At 39.0% G+C, this 20,275-nt stretch overlaps 1 protein-coding gene across 1 annotated transcript; it reads right to left on the minus strand.

The window, feature by feature from the left end:
• Positions 1 to 193: 193 nt before the first annotated feature.
• LOC139737215 (NFX1-type zinc finger-containing protein 1-like) lies at positions 194 to 19,205 on the minus strand. The gene is made up of 4 exons (XM_071647891.1): positions 18,901 to 19,205; positions 5,540 to 9,910; positions 3,048 to 3,147; positions 194 to 1,622 (listed from the first exon to the last, which is right to left on the minus strand). Exons 2-4 carry the CDS (start codon positions 9,715 to 9,717, stop codon positions 273 to 275), a joined length of 5,628 nt encoding a protein of 1,875 aa, XP_071503992.1. The 5' UTR covers positions 9,718 to 9,910; positions 18,901 to 19,205; the 3' UTR covers positions 194 to 272.
• Between the last annotated feature and the right edge of the window lie 1,070 nt (positions 19,206 to 20,275).

Genomic DNA, 20,275 nt, shown 5'->3' on the forward strand with positions numbered 1-20,275 from the left:
ATCTGACGAAAAGGTCCTCAAAAAACTCGGCATGATTCCCCCAAAGCTTCAGAATGTTTCCTCCATAGATATTGTAGCGGAGTAACATAAAGACACAATTCTGTGAAATTTCAAAAATCACATATTTTAGCGATGTTTAGCGATGTTTCAGTTTAGCGATGCTTCAAACACCACACACTGTCCACTCGTTGGTCATGATATCTAACATACATCAATTAAAATCTGCTAAACTTTCCAAGGATTTTTTCAAACTGACTACATAAGCTGTATCTCTAGGAAATCGTGCACTGATTCTCCCTCTGTGATTCTCTCTGCTGTTCCTCGAGCCTCTCCTCGGCAATGGCCCTGGCTCTCTGCAATTCTCTGTTCCTTCTTTCTTCTTCTAGCATCATCTCCTCCTCTGCATATGCTCTCTGCAATCGTCTTATCCTTCTTTCTCCTGCTAGCCTCCTCTCCTCCCTGGCTCTCTGCAATTCTCTGTCTCTTCTTTCTTCTGCTAGCCTCCTCTCCTCCCTGGCTCTCTGCAATTCTCTGATCCTTCTTTCTTCTGCTACCCTCCTCTCCTCCCTGGCTCTCCGCAAATCTCTGTTTCTCCTTTCCTCAGCCTCTCTTCTGTCCACTTCGATTTGTCGCTGTATCTCAAACTGTTCCTGTATTTCTTCTTGGTTGAAATGCATCTCTTCAACGGCACCAATATCATCATCGTATCCAGTGGGCCAGGCCGCTCTTCGAGCGCCGTCCATCTCCGTGGCAACACGATTCCCCGAGGTGAGAGTGTGGCTCTGGCCACCGATGCTTGCTCCGCATTCGGGACAGTTGGCATTTTCCATGGCTCCCCCGCATTCCCCAATGCAATACACATGCCCTTTGGGACATTTGTACCAATGCCCCTGGTTCAAGCCAATAGCTGTAACAATCTGGACCCTCTCACGATCAGTGATGCCAAGAACAACATGGCCTGTGAGCTGCTTTACCTGATGCAAGAGCTGTCGCGCATGGTGTTCATCTCCCTTTGTGAATGGTTCTTCTTGGCAAATTAGCTTGTCAAAGGACTTCAGTGCGCTGCTATTCATGGTTTGTTGCAAAGAGGGCAAGTTGCGACTCAATACAGTGAAAACCTGCTGGCTGAGGTCAACACGACTTACCTCTTGCTGGAAATCTTTGACCTGCTGTTCAGTGAAGCGATCAAGAGGACCCTCCAATATTGCCTTCTTCAATTTCTCCAGTTGATGAGTAATTGTCGTGCGTCGACTGCTCAGGTTTGAAGAGTGATAGCTGCTATAGCTGTTGCGGGCTGCCAATTTGGCAAAGATATCAGCAAGGGCTTGGAGGAAGGCAAATCTGTTGAGACAGGAGACAGCCTTTTCGAGGTGTTTAAATTTTTCCAAGCACTGTAAGAGCTTTGTGAAGTCACCTTTCACGATGAAGCCATCATGATAAGCCAAATGCTGCCTCATTCGTGCTATCTTTGATCTCAGCCCTTCCATCTTCCTCTCGATCTCCAAATCACTACCTCGAATCATCGTCTTCACCGCTTCCACATCCGATAAGGCTTTCTTGATGGCATTACCATACCTCACATTTCTGCGGATGGGCGTTTTGCACCTTGGGCAACCCTTGAGCTGTATGGGGGGGGGGGGGGGGAGGGAGAGAAATCAGAACTCCATATCAAACTGGAACCCTGTAAATGGCCAGATAAGATCATAGTGATTTCCATGAATAGTGCTTTTTTTCTTGGTTATTACTCTAACAGGCTTCATCGGAAGTGCATCAAGAATAACAAACATCTTTTCATTTTTGGATTAAAAAACCTACAAAATAACGTGTCTTCAGAATAAGGAACCTTATCAAATTTTCAGAATAACTAACCTTTGGAATAACGAACATTTGGCACACCACAACTGCTTAACGATTTCTTTTGTTATTCATTTTAGGATTGACAAACATCTAGATATGAGGATTTTGTATATTTCAGAATAACGAACCATCAGAAGAACAAATATCACCCGTAATCCAAAATGTCTCATATTTTGCAATGTGTCATTCCATGGAATGTCTTCTGCTTTGAAATATCTTATGCTCTTGGCTGTCTTCTATCTTCTGCTGTTGTTAAACATCCTATCAACGTATGGATATTTAAAATAGCCATTAATTAATTAATTAATTCATTCATTCATTCATTCATTCATTCATTCACTCATTCATTCATTCATTTTCCATTTCCAACAGAAACATAAAAATATTTTACAGAAATTGAATGCATAATTTCATCACACCATTACATATGACATGAATAATTATCAATATTTGTATATATACTAGTATATATTCATATTACATTCATAGTATTACATAAATTACATCACTGTGTGTTATCTTGGCACACAGCATGTTAATCTGTAATTTATTCCTTATCGAACATTGCTTCTGAGACACTGATTAATACATGACTAGTCATTTTTATAATTTTTTAAATATCATACATATACAAAAATCTCAGATATCCCAAACTGTGCTTTGTTCATCGACTGGCACATGCCACTGAGTGTTTTCTTTGCCATGAGGCACAGATGTATATTAAAACTTAACTACTGATTTATCAATCTAGATGCTACTCTATCACCTGAATCCCTAATGTGTCATTAGCTTTCCTGTTGGACTGAAGCACATTGTTATGCCTGTCTGAGTGGGCCGCTAACTTACAATTACCGGAAGTCAATCAAGGTTGGAGGATTTTAACTGAATGCTGATGAAAAATCATGGCAAGTTACACTGCCTGGGCAAATAAAGGCCTAATATATAGTGAAGGACATCATGGTTTCTGATTGGGGATATCATGCCCTTCCCACAGATTCAGTCATGTAAGTATAATTATGAATGGAATGATGCACTGTATACACGCTGACATGCATACAAACAAAAAGAAATGCACACATGCACATGCACATACACACACACACACACACACACAAACACAGAAAGACGTGCATTCAATATGTATGTGCAACTTGAGCAAGAGGGATAAATTCAGAATTCAGAAGACAAACCTGGATGTTGATTGTATCGTCTGAATCCTGACTCATAGCCATGTACTGGTCCAGCGCATCGACTTCTATGATGTGGCCACAGTCTTCCAGCTCCACAAATCTTGTAATATGATTATGGAGAAATGGAACAGGCAGGCGAGATGAAGACAAAAGCAAAGAGGAAAGAATCATGAGACAAATAAAGTTAATTGTTTCAAGCGGCAAAGAATTAAAGACAACATATCATTAGGGATTAATCAAATCCAACATTACAGAAAAGCTAATATGTTTATGGAACCAAATTATTGGGTCTACACTGAAATAGTGTGTGTATTTACTACTGAACAAGGGCAATCAAGGCCTTATGGTGGAGAATAAAAAATGACTAAGTTTAAAACAGTTGTAAATCGGTATTCTGAAAACTGTTTTAACGGTGTTGTAAGTCATGATAACCACGCCCATCGCAATAACCATATCCAATCGGAAATATTGTAAGAAGTAGCATCTAAGACATTTCAACCAATAAGATTGCTCCCTTGGGCTAATGCGCTTTGCTTAACTCTGCGCGTTTTAACAAGCGTTCATTCTCTGGCGTGCGCACAAATAGGACAATGGCATGCGCAGGTAAAGAGAGCCAGATATAAAATAAAATTACAACTTACAGAAGCTTGATCATTTATGCCTTCTTACAGATTTTGACGTATAGTTCGTGCGGTATGGGGATTCAAAAAGCTATCTCAAACTGAGTCATTTTATTTGAAATTTTGTTTAAAAAATTAATAAGATATTTGCCGTTTATGAGAGGAATCCAAATTTCATGGTTTATGGGGAACTAGACCCTTAATAAATAGGCCCTTGCAAAACCATGTTATCATAATAATAATAATAATTATTATTATTATCATTATTATTTGCACATGATAGAGGGATGGGAAATATCACGCTTATTGTGTTTTGTTTTATTGTTTGTTAACGCACTCACGGCATTCAGAAGATTAGATCTAATTGACTTCCTGATATTTGGGAAAAATTAATATCCAATGTCTGCTTTTTGAAACTTCTCCGAGAACAAGCACTTAAAAGAAATATCTTTTGAAACACATAAAGGTACTCAAAATGAATTCTTATTGGTGAAGACAGTAAAATCATAAAAGTTTAATATTTTGAAAGATGAATAATCATAAACGGTACCATAAATAGGGTTAAATGACTTTTACTTTTTTTTAACAATTAAGTATAATTCAGAGGAAACTTTTTATAAAGAAAGTCTCTGGCATGGTATAGACTAGGAAGTTTTGTATTTATGAGTTTGTGTTTTAGTGCTTTAAGCAAACTGCCGGCGGTGCCGGTAACCTTTCTGTTCATGTGTTTGTGTTTTTATCTATGTGCATATTATGCTACGCGTATTACTGTTACCAAATTTTGTATTGTGGAATGAGTTTACATTTCGTCAAACTGCTTTATCTTTTGCCATTCTGTACATGCATTGTTTTTATATTTTGTATTTTTTTTTTCAATAATTTGAACTCGCATACCACAATACTGAGTTAATAACTTATCTCACTATACAAACAGAAGTTGAAATGAAAGTTACAACAGAGTTAAAACACCTTCCACGCTGTTTTATCTCAGAAGCATTAATTTGCACGGGGCATGACTTACAACAGAAGATAAAACAGTTTTCAGAATACCGTGTAATCCAATGGGTGCGTAGGTTTGCGCCCACTGTTACGCGCGTGCGCATATCCTAAGACAATGGTATGCGCAGGCAAAGAGTGCGCAAGATAAAACACAAGTTACAACACAAGTTACAACATAAGTTACAACAGAGATAAAACGGTCTCAGAATACCGATTTGCTACAACAGACTTACAACAGAGATAAAACGGTCTCAGAATACCACCCCTGTTCTATAACCGTGAAAAAAAACATTTTGGGCATAGACAACGATTGGAGGACACGCTATAATCAACTATGTCTCACAGACAATCACTTGGTCATACTTATTCTGAGATTCATATTTTTTTCTCCTTGCTTTCAGTTGTCTGTTGCTTTTCTTTTTACTTTCAGGAGGCACTAGTTTTGGGGGCTATTTTACTTGACTATCAATTGAGCTTTCCCATGCATGGTCGTGAACAAGTCATTTGAAACTTCCACTTCCTATGTTGAATGGTAGTTAATTTCAGACTTCTGCCGAACTCAAAGTATATTCTCACACTGAGAAACAGGTGTATTTTAACAAAAAAAAAAATATCCAAGAGGAAGTTTGCTGCACAAGCTTTGTCTTGTCCTATCTTCCAGTAAATGGCAATTCTGTATTTTACTTTGTATCAGGTATTGGGGAAGGGCTGGCGGACATGGTTGGTTTGATTAAAACTGAACGAAATCAGAAGACAAAAACGTGTAAATTACTTGCTAAACCAGTTGTATATACGTGTAGTAGGTATAGAGTCATAGGTTTCGAGCATAACATCTTTATTGCAAACTTAATGAAAACCTTGCACAGCTCTCACCTTGCATCGTCATCATCCTCGCTGCCAAAGAAGATTTCAGTCACCTCTTCCTTGTCACAGACACGACACTTGCTGGGGCACTTCTCACCACACAGGCCAATGCAGGGATGTCCACAGGGCAGAATCTTCTTGCACGGCTCGTTGCATGGTTTACGATCACAGGGCTGGCCGCACAACTTGAGACAGGACACATGAGGACATTGCCACAGGCAGTTCTCTTTGCATGGCACGCAGGCTTCTCCACAGAGATTCCTGCAGGCACTATGTTGACATCTATTCTCGCAGGGCTTTGGACATGGTGGACACTGTGCTGAACAGCTGCTTTCACAAGCATGGCCACAGACCAGAGTTCTTCCACACGGCTGCTCGCAAGCAACATGTATTCTGCCACGGAGGCATTTGCCGCAGGTTCCGGAGCATGGATGTCCACAAGCTAACAATGTATTACAAGGATGGGGGCACGTCTCGGGCCCATCACAGCATCGCACTTCCACTGTGTGTCCACATGGATAGTCTGACTTTTTGGTCAATTCTGTGCATTCTTTGCTGCATGGACTTCTACAAAGATTTGTACATTTATGTCCGCAAGGCAACTTTCTGGAACATTGTTCTCTGCACGTTGCATGATGGACTGGAAGGTAGCATGGCAACATCTGAGAATGTCCACATTGTAGCACCTTTTCAACTCTTACTCCACATTTGGTGTTGCATGGTTCAGAACACAGCTTTGAGCATTTATGTCCATTCTTACAGATCTCGTTACCGCATGGTTGTCGGCAAATGATTTGGCTTTCCTCCTGGTTGTGATTGTGACAGGATTCTTTGCAAGAGTGCCCACATGGCAAGCGTGCTTGGCAGGGTTGATTACAACCATTCTTTGTGTACTGCACAAGCTCCTCTGCAGTGGAAACTCCAGTTGGTTTGTGCTGGTTTGAGCATGTGAGCTGGAGATGAGGACCTACCCATTCAAGTCTCTGCGCAGCCTCAATAATCTTACCCCAGAACTGGTTCTGCTTTGCAAGCAATGTGAAGTTACCAATTGCGTATAGCCCCCTCCTTGCTCTGGTCAGAACTGACTGAAGCGCCTGTTCCTCCAGGAGATATCCTGGTCTGCTCTCTCTACCACTACCACTACACATAAACAGGATGACATCACGCTCTTCGCGCAAATCAGCAATGCTTAACAGACGTTCAGATATGTTCCCTTTAAAAAGGGATTTCTGAGAGTGGCGATGAACAACTACTGCAATGTGCTTCCTTGCCAGTCCTCCATTCACCAGGAAATCATAAAATGCGGTCAGAAATGATGCTTCGAAGAGTTCTGGAGAGGTCTTGTCATTGTGTTCAATGAAGAATACACTGTTTGCAACACCGCTTACAGGTGGAAGCTCTGTCACGGATGGATCTGGCTGATATTCTTCTCCAAGAATCAATCGGCTGATCTTTGAACAGGTTGGGCTCATGCGATGCTGGGTTTGAAGCTTGTAGACAGCGTGATTTGTCCCGAGGCATTGTCCCATCAATGAAAATTCTACATTGTGATCTCTAGCAACCCTCTTTGCCAGCTGAAAGTGATGAAGGGTGTCACTCTCTTTACCAAGGAGGACGAGTCGATTGCAACTAGGAGGCAGAAAAGCAGCTGATGTTGACTGCAGAATGTCACCTGCCTCATCACAGATCACCACTTGTGGACTGACTCGATGGATAGCTTCACGATGTTTAATGGCATTTGCTGCAGTCATTCCAATCAGCTTTGCAGATCTAAATACCATGAAGTCTGTTTCTTCTTGTACTCCTAGTCCACTAGTCTGAGTAAGCTCCGTAGACAATGCTGTGATTCTCTCTCGTAGTAGTTTTTCAAGTTCAAGCACCCAGTGTCGATACAAACGCCACCTGCTGTGTGAATTCAGATTCCAAACATTCGTGACACTCTCGACCTCAGTGTTGGTCATCTTGTCTCTGGATTGTAGCTGGTTTCCAATCTTGTCTCTGGCTTTTGGGGCAAGTTGAGCTGCTACAGGGTCCAGTGCACATGGCATCTCCTGGTCTATCCACGAACAATCCTGTAATGTCTCCTCCTTGCATGAGAAACAAGTCACTGTTGGAGGAAGCTCCCTTTTCAACATATCCAAATCATCCTTGGTGATGATATCTGAAACAAGCCAATCTAGGATGATGATGGCCCCATTGCCTTCATTTCCCTCTTTGAGGCTTTGATAGTGCCCTGCACTGATGATTGGTTTAAGGACATTTTCAGGCAAAACTGATTTTCTGAGGAGCAACATGTTGCGATGGGCATTTGCACACCTTTCCTTACAGTTTTTGAGCTTCTCCTGCACAGTGCGTTCAGTTGTTGGAGGCGTCTGCTTCTCACGGTATCTTTCCAGATTATGGTCTTGCAAAATCTTGCGACAGGAAAGTGGTCCTACTCGGACAATGCCTGACCGCTGGAACATCAATACCTGCACAAGAAACTCATCAAGAGTAGCCTTGGATGCACAGATGAAGAGAATTGGTCCTCCCACGCCACTTTTACCCAGGGATCCAGTTTCGCTCCTTGAGTGAATATTACACAGAAAGAGCTGAACCAACTTTAGCCCAACGTACGTTTTACCAGTACCAGGCTGACCAGTGATGACTGTCATTTCATTGGTAAGAGCTGCCTTTATTGCGACAAGTTGATCACCATCAACATTCAGTCTCGTATCTGTTGGCCATTCGTCTGGTTGCTGCAAATGTATGCGAAATGTTGGCTGAGTTCTCCTGGTTTTGGTTTCCTCCTTGAGAAGAGGACCCACATCAAATGTCATGTTTGTGTCACTTTTCAGACAGCCTTGGCAATTTCCTGATGGGGATTGGAACACAATGTGAGATGCTAAGGGTAATGAGTCTGCAGACAGTTGTTGTAAAGCTTGCAGGGTTGCACTTGACTCCTCAATGTTGTTCCAAGAATCGATCATGAAGAACGTCTTTCCAGAACACAGTTCTGTCACATCTTCCGTTCTGAGCACCTGAATTTTGACATATCCCAGCTTCAGTAACTTCACATCGCGGCTAGAAACCATAGCAAATATCATGTGATGAAAATGTGATGTGGTGAGACACAGCATCGAGCCACACGATAAGATCTTTGTGGTATCCCAAGATATGTTACCGAGATGCGAGGTGTCGAACCTGATTTGGAAAGTCAGTGAGTCAGATTTTTCCCATGCATTTTCCTCTACAATTTTCACTCCAGTGTAGACATGACACTCTCTTTGTGCGGCATGGATACCTCTGAGTCGTTTGATCCTGTGATACTTGGAAATTACCGCACGAAGAGGTCCGACAATGTCTTCACGCAGGATATGAAAGTGTACATCAAGGAAGTCATCTACTGAAGATGGACCCTCACGGCGCGTATATGACAATAAGGGTGATTGTGCATCTGTATCTACTACCTCTCCAGCTGTAGGAAATATTGGTACAGTGGACCTAGACGTAGCTTGCAACTTTTCCACTTCTGGAAGATGTCCGGACAAAACCTGCTGCACTATTCCAAGTGACCTGCTGACTATTTTGTCATTACGATTTCCGGTTTTCATCATGTAACATGTCAAACTGTCATGAACTACCGTCAAAACCACGCAGATGTCTAAAAGACTGCTAGCATCATACACCGAGCTGTACTCTACAAATGCTTGGGATATTTCCACAAGGTGATGTATGTTTTCTTCACACATTCCTGTTTCAGCTTGCAACCTACACCTTAGTGCATGCAGGAGCAAATGCACTTTGATGAATTGCTGTTTTGCGAAGAAGTTGAATACCTCCCTCGCATTCTCATCATGGGTCTGGGAGATTAAAGCAAGAACTTTGAGAAGGCATAACATCATCTCATTCCCAATATCATCATCCTTGAGGAGTTGCTCCAAAAGACTCTTTCGTGACCTCATCTCCACAGCCAGCACGGACTTATCTCTAAGTAGGATTTGAAGCTCACGGACACTCAGATTAGGTCCAAATTCTGACTTTCTCCGTCCCCCGTCGCTCCTCTGATTTTGCTTTTTGTGTCGTCCTCTTCTTTTGCCATCCCGAATTGTTGTGCTGCTAGCTACTGAGGAAACAGACTCTGTGTCACTGTGTGTGGCGGATTCAGCAAAGTCTGCTGGAGAATTCAAGTCATACTCATCCAACATCTTGTACTTTTACTAAAAACTGAAGTCAGTTTAGGCAAAACAGGGTCTTCAGTGTGTGGAAAAGTTGGCTCTCACATTATGTAAACAAACTTTAGTACTCAGTGGATAGCTCAATCCCATGGTGGTGGTTTGTATGTGTTGCAGAGTCCAACAGTGGGTGCAACATGACAGTCTCCAGAAGAGTCCTAGATACCTGTAGATAAAAAAGTGACATCCCGGTATACAGTTGATAAACAATAGTTAATCACAAAACTTAGGACATGTTCAGACAGCTTCGATTTGTGGGATGGTATTCAATTCAATAATTAGGCCCCCCACCCCCCCCCCCCCCCCCAAAAAAAAAGAAGCACGAAATAGGAAATATACACGATAGTAAGAAGAAATCTTTGCCTGAATAAATCATTCAACCTTAACCCTAAAAATACTGGGCTATTTTGATGCCTCGTAGGACTGGCGGGGGGGGGGGGGGGGAGGGGGCTCATTGGGTCCCCCCCCCCCCCAAGATCTTGGCCATTGACCGCGCGATCGCACGGAAAATTGGCACGCGCGTCATCCACAAGGTAATCTACAAAACCGAATAGGTAATTATTTCACAAATATTCATTTCTTTTTACGTTCCAGATTTATCGTGAAAAAATGTCGGGGCGAGGGGGCAAAAGCCCCCCCCCCCCCCCCCCCAGTCTTTTTAGGGTTAAAGCAGTATTCAAAAGATAATTGTTGTCTTAAGTATATTGGCTTAGTATTTTAAAAGTAAAATAATTACTGTATTTCAGAGAAGTAATTCTTGAGTGGACTATGTTAGCTATTCAAAATACATTTTCTTTTTTACCAAGTGCTGCATTTGGTGTACTCTCGATAGGGGGTCAATCACAGTTGCAAGTTTCTTGCTTTAACGACATCTTTCAAGAAACAATTACCATCAAGAAATTTACAAGCATCTTGATAAACTTAAGTAAATATACCTTGAAACTGAACATACCAATTAAAAGGAATTGTACATCCAACTCATGGCACATCAAAGAGGAACACAAATTAATCATTAAGTCTCAATGCAGTTGATTGAAGCGTCTGAAGGGCACACATGTACCATGCATTTTTTTTTTAACGATAACGCACAAACAGCCATTTCAGAGAATTGCACAAAATTGTTTACCAGCTATTGAACTGGATGATGTGTGATGTCACACTTGTGCTTTTATTTTGACTTAGCAGTCGTGAGCTGCCTATATTAAGGATCTTCGAAATGTCTTGAATATGAAATATGCCAAATAATCAGCCAAACTGAACATTTATAAGTAAAAAAAAAGTATTTTTCTAAGTACTGAGTGTAGAGTGAACATTCTTCCACCCAATTCTCTTCAGACTTCAGCCGTGATTTGGCAAAACTACATGTCTCGTCATGACTTTTATGGGTGATTTCATAATAGTCAGCTTTCATTAGGCCATTTGCATACTGTAACAGGATTTGGCGCCACTGCTCTTGGATAAGCTGCCCGTTCGAACGTTGACGAGATCCCCGATACGCCTGAGCGGCAGAAAGCACCCAATACACTCTCTATACACAGTCAATTGACAAGTACTTTAAAGCTGCAACCGCCAATTTCGAGCGAATGATCAAGAAAGTTCTTAACTCGCTCGTTGAACGCATAAAGAATGTGGAAAAGGCTGTGGAATACCAAAGTGCTAGAGCCGACGAAATGGAAAAGAGGAACAAACATCTGGAGGAAAAGGTAGCAGCAATGGAAAAGGAAGTTTCATTCATGAATGATCAACTTAGCCGCCATGCTGTTGAACTAAATAAGACCAAACGCTTCTCCAGGAGGAATAACTTTCGCATCGCGGGCGTCCCTGAAGCCAAGGACAACGCGAGGGAGGATAGCCCTATAGATTAAGGAGAAGATCATAAAGGAAAAGTCTGGCATGCGGATACCACAGTTGAGCGAGCTCATCGCGATGGCAGGAAAGCTGAAGATCGACCAAGGTACGTTCTGGTGAAAATGCTGTCATATCGTGAGAATGTTGATATCATGAAAAGTGCCCGGAAAAGTCTCGCAAGGAAGTTGTTCTACGTCATCGATGATCTCACCCAACCTGACTTACAGGAGAAGAAAAGGTGGGCGAGAGAAGTGAAGGAGTTGTAGGCGAAAGGGACCAAATTACATTTCTTTGCAGGAAAATGGCGCACCAACAACGGTATCCCCTATAACTTCTGACTTTCATAGCTTTCATAAAAGCCACTTAAATTTGCCATCGCTATTGCTATGCACTATTGAGCAGCACGCGCATTCTGTAACATCTGTATGCTTGTCTATTGAAGATCTCCATTGCCTGTGTTTTGCATTTACAAAGTTTGCTCGTAACTCAGCTCATATAGTATGCAATATTTTCATATAACGTTTTACTCTCAATTGCCTCTATTCTGCATAATCCAACATGGAGAAGCCATGTTCAGCTCAAGCATTCTTTATTTGTCACCTATATGGTCATGATTGTATCTCCACCAGTCTTGGTAACTATCATCACTATAGTAATACATTATTGTTCAAGATAACCTTAGGGGCCTACTCTTAGAGAGTCTTGGTTACAATATTTCTTCATGAACGCATTACGTACACAGTTGTACTTTTTAAAAAAATGTTGGATATTTGAATTAATCATTTATTTGTTTTGAATTGTCAGATTCAAATCATACTGAGTTCAATTAGTTCGTTAAATTGACTTTGTATTTCATTCATGTATGAAAAAGAAACTTAGAAATAAAATCAAAATCATATCAATCAATCAGTCACCTTTACGCTGTTTCTATTGAAATTGGAGGGGAACAATTCGCCATGTCATACTTTATGATTAAATGTCGACCATAATATTGTGTTTTTATTTGTATTGTAAGTGCCTTGTGATGCATCCTTCCTCTCCTATCCCTCTTCCATCCTCCTCGTTCGATACTCTGTTGCAAAGTCATGCGTTCGTTACATCTGTACTTCGATAATTGATAAGTCACTGATATTCCATGCTTTCCATGTTTAATGATTATATAAATGATCAACAATTATAGATATAGAAGGCAACTGTGGATATTTCCTACCTTACCTCACGAATTCCATCGTCAGATGTCAGAATACATAGCGTATCTTCCGATTTAAGGTTATTGCATGTTAATACTCGCAGCACAGTAAAAAAAAACTGATTTTTTTTCTCTCATTTTCTGTCCTCCATACAGTTGAATGTTTCTATTATTTGGGTAACAGAAACGTGGTTGAGTGATACATCTCCCAATCTTGTAAACCTTGATGGCTATAAATTTATTCGTGCTGACAGGAAATGTGGAAGAGGCGGAGGTGTTGGTTTTTATATTACTCATTCACTGTTCCCAAAAATTACACATGATTTGACGGGTTTTTTTTTTACATCCAGTGCTGCCTTTATTCAAGTTGATGTAACACACTGGTAACTTTTTTATTGCATTCTTAATTTACAGACTCCCAAATGCAAACCTGGAATTATTCTTTGAAGACCTAGAAACCTCAGGGAAATTAACTCTTTCAATAAGATATGCTGTTTAATGGGCGATTTTTAATATCGAATGTGGCAAATGAAAATGATTCTACTTTAACTTTCTTAATATTTTATTATCACATTCATTTTATAATACAATTGATAAACCGAAAAGAATAACTCCTCAGTCAGCCTCTGTGATAAAAACAACGCATCGAGATACATTAAAGTCAGGTATACTTTATGAAAAATATATCTAATCATCTCCCAATTTGTTTTATCCTTTCCAATATGATTTCCAAAAGATTTTCTCAAACTACTAGATATGTTAAGCGTAAAATAACATTTGATTTAGTCAATGGATAAAAGAATGATTTGGCATTAGAAACTTAGAGAGATGTCCTTGGATGTAAGGAATTCGTTAATTCTGCCTTTGACTTTTTTAAATTTTTTTCAATATTATTCTGATGATATGTCTTTAAATGAAGCAAGTGTTGTTAAAAGAGAAGAAAAAACACCCGGGGATCACAAATGATATTCTGAAGTCAATTAAGAGACTGAATATGTTGTTTATAAGTAATAGTTATGATTCATAATGTTTTGATATCTAATATAAGAGATACAGGAATGAATTGACGGAAATAATTCGGACGTCTCGTAACTCATATTTTCATAATAGAAAGATTGGTAAAAGTAATAAATAAACTTATAATTCCACTTGGAAAGTAATTAAAGAAATCTTAAATAAAAAATTGTTCAAATAAGATTGCTTTGTTATTTTTTAAGGAGGTGGTAACTGTTGCAAATATATTTAATGTGTATTTTGCCGGAATTGATCAAAATCAAAGAATATTGATAGAAATGGAATGGATTTTCGGTATTTTTTTAATATAAGTTTTTATGAAACGATAGTTTTTATCCTGTAAATGATAACGAGATATTGAAAATCTCCAAATCATTGATAGTTATACTACTAGTCATGATGAAATAAGTTCATATTTATTGACGAAAATGATACGATATCGTTTTGATATCACTGGGATATAATCATTTTCAACCTTTCATTATGTACAGGTGTATATCCACAGTCATTTAAAGTAGCTAAGTGGTACCAATCCATAGATAAGATGATCCCTCAAATATATCTAAATATTGAACCATTTCTATTTTGCCTGCCTTTTCAAAGATACTTGAAAAATTGCGAATAACAGAGTTGATAATTTTATCACACGCAATAACCCGCTTATTCCTGAATGGTGAGTGATCAGCATGGTTTTCGTAAAGCACATTCCACTGATGCTGCACTCTTGAAACTATATTACGACAGAGTATCGAGCGCCTTGGCGGACAATAAGCACGTGGTCGGCGAGTTTATGGACCTCAGCAAGGCGTTTGATACTACAGTACTCTAGATCATGGTATCTTACTTTCAAAATTGTAGCATTATGGTGTGCGGGGCGTTTGATTGGTTTATTAGTTACTTATAGATATCAATATACTGTTCACGACTCTCATCCATCTTCTTTGCTTCCGTTAACATGTGGTGTCCCCCAAGGATCCATTTTAGGTCGGCTTTTGTTTGTAATAATGAAAATGATTTGGTTAATGTGTCAGATTAATTGCAATGATAAACTTTGCCGATGATACGAACGTATTCTTTTCCCGTTGTCTCACTTCGAAACTGAATATACTGAACTTCCAAAATTGTCACTTTGGTTCCGGAGCAATGTACTATCGCTTAACTTGTCGAAACAAGTTTTATTCATTCTTGACGTGTTGTTATAAATGAATATTTGAATTGGTCTGATCATGTCAGACATAATCTACTCCCATTGCGCGCAACATTGGCATTCTACGTAGATTACGACATGATCTTTGGACGGAGAAAACTCCGATAATTCACTCGTTTTGCCATATATAACTTACTGCAACATTATCTGGGCAACTTCGTACAGCACTACAAATTCAATATTTTTGGTCCAAAAGAAAGCCATGCGTATCTGTGCTGGGACTGATTATAGAGCTCACATGGATCTAATATCTATAAAAAAAAACCCAACAACAAACAAACAAAACAAAACATACAATTTTGAAAGTCGACGACAGTAATTTCTTAGAGACTGCTACCTTCATGTTTCGCTACTATACTAAGCGTTTACCCTCTTACTCTATGACTATTTTCAAACTAATCCTCTCTTACCCAACAAGAAACGCCTTCAACGTTCATTTAATAAATGAAGAACTTGTTTAGCTAAAAAAAACAATTCGGCACACTGGCCCAGACGTATGAATTCTATACCATCTCAGTCTCGCATTCACAATTAGCTCATTTGGTTCTTTAAAAAAAAATGTTAAACATAATTATGCTTAATTGTTGCCAAATATTGGTGACCTAATTTACATATCCAGAACAAGTATTCTTTTGTCACTTGAAGCACTTTCATTCTGTGTTATATTTTATATTCTGCCATCTCTGTTGTAGGCTTGCCATGGAATGTTTTCTCTATTTGCAGCTATCCATTGTATAAGAACACGCAAATGAGGTGCAACTATTATTGCAACGAGACCAAAATAATAATAACAACAACAATAACAATAATAATAATAATAATAATAAATAATTCAGTATCATTGTGCCCCGACGTAATATTTCCCTGGACACCAAAGTCATCTGTGAAAATAACAATTGTTTCATGGTAATATCATTTTCAAAATCTTTAAAACTGTATAAAAGAGCGCCACCAAATCTAAATAACAAACAGTTCAACATTGATGCTTTAATAATATCATGGATTCCAGCCTCATTAGTTGAGGTTCCTCGTGTAAGCAATTTGCGGGACACCAAATCTTACACAAGGAAACTTAACCCGTTCCATACTGAATTTTGAAATCCCCATGTGACTTAACACACAGGCCACCAGGTTCCTGCATGGAACGGGTTAATTTTTAATCTGAGATTCACTCGTGAAAAAAAGGAAAATCCATCGTTTGATCCATGGTTTTCATTTAGATTATTAGATTAATTTGCTTGTCTTTTATATCACTTTTGATTTATTAATACACACTTTTATCCACCAATGAACTGTAAATCTATCGAACTTGTTGTATTAGACGTCTACAGTAAAAATGTCGTACAATTTTGCTTAAAAAGTAATGTCTTTTCACTTTTTTGAGGTGAAAATGTGTCCAGTACATTGTTGTTAGCAAGTTTTGTTTGCCTTCAAAAAAGAAGATACTTGCGGTGCCTGAATAACAGTAGGCCTACTCAAGGGTAAAGTGGTAGGTCTTTTATAATGTAAGCAATGACATGATTAAACTAATAGAAGGAGGAATTCAACCAGTGTGGACCTTTTTGTTTATGGAGACCCACAGCTAGGATCGGATATCATGCTTTATGTGCAGATCAAATAAGTGTGACAATATCAAACACAAGATTATTTTCCAAATCATATGGATATATAAACAGGAGTTCTCAGTACATAATCATGTAAATATACATATTTCATGACGACAAATCTCTAAGTATACAGGTCATGCACGTGAAGGAGACCGTTTGTCAATAGGCAAATCGCTTGACTTGGACAACGCCTCTAAGCATTACGGCTTGGAACAATTCTATTTTTTTTTAAACTGAGGGAACAGAACACAATGATATAGATATCTACATATGAGAATAAATCATGATGTAAAACTTTCAAGTATTTTGAATGTCATTTGACCGAAACGGACAACGCAAGGTGGAATACAAAAGGACAAAAAAAAAAAAGAGAGAGAATAATGGACAAGAATAAGAGGGTACCCGACTAAGAGAAGAGAAGTGAAGGGGAAGAAAAGCGATAGTATTTGCAGCGTTCAGGAATTGGGCGCTACATAATGTAACCCCGGGCGCTACTTGTATACACAGATATAGCCCGAACGCTTTGCGTTTCATCGGACTGGTCGCAGTTAAAGCCCAAACATAGTTCTGGTATGCCTTCAAAATTGTCAAATTTAGCCCAAAAATGTACACGTATGCGTAAGAAATGTGTGGAATAACGCTGTAATGGCAAAATAATGCGAAATAGTGTATTTTTTAACCAAAAATGTTCGCATCTCAGAACTTCCCCGATCGGGGTCAGGCTAACTCGGACTCGGGGACAACTCGGCCTAGTTTTGACGGCGGGGCAGAGTTGTCCCTCTGGATTATACAGTGTTGTACTATGGGAGCGCTTCTCGTTCTGGCTGGTTGCTGTCAGAGCCTTCTTCTGTAATAGAAGCTCTGGTTGGAGTTATTGGCCGAGTTGAAACAACGCGCGCATCAAGGAACCTCTTTGGCTCACATGCAAAATTAATATGTGCCTATCAAGCGCCTGTGTATAGACTACGTATGGCGATCACGAACTGTATACGTATAAATTGTCAGAAATACCCTGCTCGAAAAAAAAATCACAAAAATATAAAAATATTTCAAAAATCACCCTAAAAATATATTTTTACGATATTTTTGTATTGAAAAGACACCTCAAAAACATATCTTTGAAAATATTTTTTTTCATACAGTTTTGGAACACCGAATACTGTATGTTAAAAATATATTTTTTGAATATTTTTTGTCACGTCGTGCTGCTACAGCAAAAAAATACTGTAAAAATATGTTTTCTAGCTAATTTTACCGCCTTTATGATTTGGGGCTACAAAAATACTGCAAAAATATATTTTCAAGTATTTTTGTTTTACATTTTCGAGTTTGGACAAAATAAATAATAATTTCGTGAATTATGTAGATGTTTTGCGCGTATCTAGAATGTACATTCTGTGTATGTGAAGAAATCATCAATATCCAACTTAACCTTTCACATACATAACCCTACAGCTAGTCATAGAAGCCCAGGCCTATGTAACCTATGTATCTACATCCTATACATAGTTGGTACCAAACACATCACACTCACTTATATAGGGCCATTTAGTTATAATGTTTTAAGGCGTGGTTACCAAGTAAATTACACTTTTGATATTGAACAATGAAAATGCCTCCTAACTAAAGTTGAAATTATGAATAACACAATGATATTGAGCAAACTTTTTAATACAGTTCAAAGCTTATTGTAATCATAAAAACAATTAAAACTGTATTTTTTCTTTTTCCATGACTAAAACATGCTATTTGTAGAGTATTTTTCCACAAAAAAAATCACAAAAATATGCAGTTTAAAAGAAAATACTCAAAAAATACTCAAAAAATACTCAAAAAATATATTTTCAGTTGGGGAAAAACGACTGGGGTAGGGCCGAGCTGTCCCTGAGACCGAGCTAACCTGGATCCTCCTGGAATATAAAAGGTCGGCCGGTATACCGACTTTTACTTTTGATCTCAAAATACTCCGAAACAACTCATCATCATCCCAGCAATTAAATCGCGTCAGCCAGTTAAGTTTCTTGGGAGACTCTTTCAATATATTGCAAGTAAATATGAAATGGTGCCAAGACAGGTTCCCAAACCCTTAGGCCTATCAGAACTATGTTTTCACTTTAACAGGAGATATTTAGTGGGCTGATAGGCAAGGGCATAATTATTTCTAATTCGATTGGTACATTGCGATAAGAACCTTTTTTTTATAGCATGATTAAAAATGTATGCATTGATTGGAAATTGTCACGATTGAAATGGACATTGTAAAACAAGAAAATAGAAGAAGCACTACTTACCTCAACACGATTCGAAGTATTATCCAATATATAAATGAGGCCAATAACTCTGTTGCCTACGTAAAACCTATGTCATAGTTCACCACCATTCATTGATTATGTTCTTCGTCTCATATCGGCGTATGTTGTTGTACGATTCGCGTTCTTCTCAGTCATACTCCTGACTACATCAAAGTGCCATATGGTGGCCGTGCCTGATCCACTCAGGTAGATTTTTATCTCCAGGGCACTGTCTCTGAAACAAAATTAATGTCAGTATTAAACAGAGAACGCGAAGAAACTGTATTGTACGGTTGCGTTTTCTTGTGTAGCTCCGTGTCGATTGCCCACAGCCACGCACGTACCGTACCGCTGTACAATGCACTACGAGCACTTCGAACGCAGAAAAACGAAAACAAAAACAAAAACAAAAATACAAACAGAGCGGGGAATCCCACGGAGGCTAGACAACTCGACCTCGGCTAAAGCTCAAGACGGCCCAGACCCTGGACAAATTTGGACAGGGTACTAAGTAAACCGGTTTAACCCTGCCTATTCCCACGACGTTTCGCGTGATTATTCCACAACGCGTGATGCTCTCGCCGCGATGTTTTATGACTTTTTTCTTTCAAGTATATATCGCGCAACTTTTGAGACCAAATTTGTCGCTCCCGGGCATACCGTTTTGAAGCCACGCCCCTTTGAAAAAAATTCGTCGACCCAAAAATTGCTCAAAAACATGATTTTGTGTACGAATCCAATGTAAATAGTGCTTTTGCAATTAATTCATATAGATATAAACATTTTTACTTTTAATGGCTGATAATGATTTATTTTAGCCTGATTATGCTTCAAAAAGTTTCTGCGACAAATTTTGACGAAAAAACAAAAACAAAAAATAAAAAAGAAGAAATACATTAGAAATTCAATAAACAATAAAATACATAAGAAATAATTATGAAGCCGAATTTTTGCTTCAATATTATTGTTGAGGATATTGAAAGGAATATGTTCACCAAAAATTAGAAGCTTTGGAGCTTTATTTTTTGATTTTTAGGCAAAAAAAATATTTGTGCATAAATTAGCATAAATTAATAAATATAAAATACATAGATAAAAATTTGAAAAACCTAACCATACAGTCTTGTAGATTACATTGGCCTCTACCTTAGCGCAAATTTTCGCGAGGATCGCGCTATCACGATCGAGATCTGAAAGGGGGCCAAAAAGCACCCCTCCCCCTCCCCCCCCCCCCCCCCCCGTGGTTTCAAGTCCCTCAAAGGGTTAACAGACTACTGATATATACCACAATCCTTTTGCTGCTGCCGCTGCAGGTGATTGGCGATGTAATAAAGCAACGGGTCAGACAATTTGAGGGTGTACTGATTTTAACCTT

Source organism: Diadema antillarum, unplaced genomic scaffold (genome assembly GCF_040938485.1).
Source record: "Diadema antillarum isolate AM-2024a unplaced genomic scaffold, OU_Dant_1.0 seq00000686_RagTag, whole genome shotgun sequence".
Taxonomy (NCBI): Eukaryota; Metazoa; Echinodermata; class Echinoidea; order Diadematoida; family Diadematidae; genus Diadema; species Diadema antillarum.

Excerpts from the sequence above, each read along its gene's own strand:
- LOC139737215 (XM_071647891.1), bottom strand. The coding sequence starts at position 9,717 with ATGTTGGATGAGTATGACTTGAATTCTCCAGCAGACTTTGCTGAATCC. Across the intron at positions 3,148-5,539 it reads GAGGATGATGACGATGCAAG|ATTTGTGGAGCTGGAAGACT; the intron begins GTGAGAGCTGTG and ends TCATATTACAAG. Across the intron at positions 1,623-3,047 it reads ACGATACAATCAACATCCAG|CTCAAGGGTTGCCCAAGGTG; the intron begins GTTTGTCTTCTG and ends CCCCCCATACAG.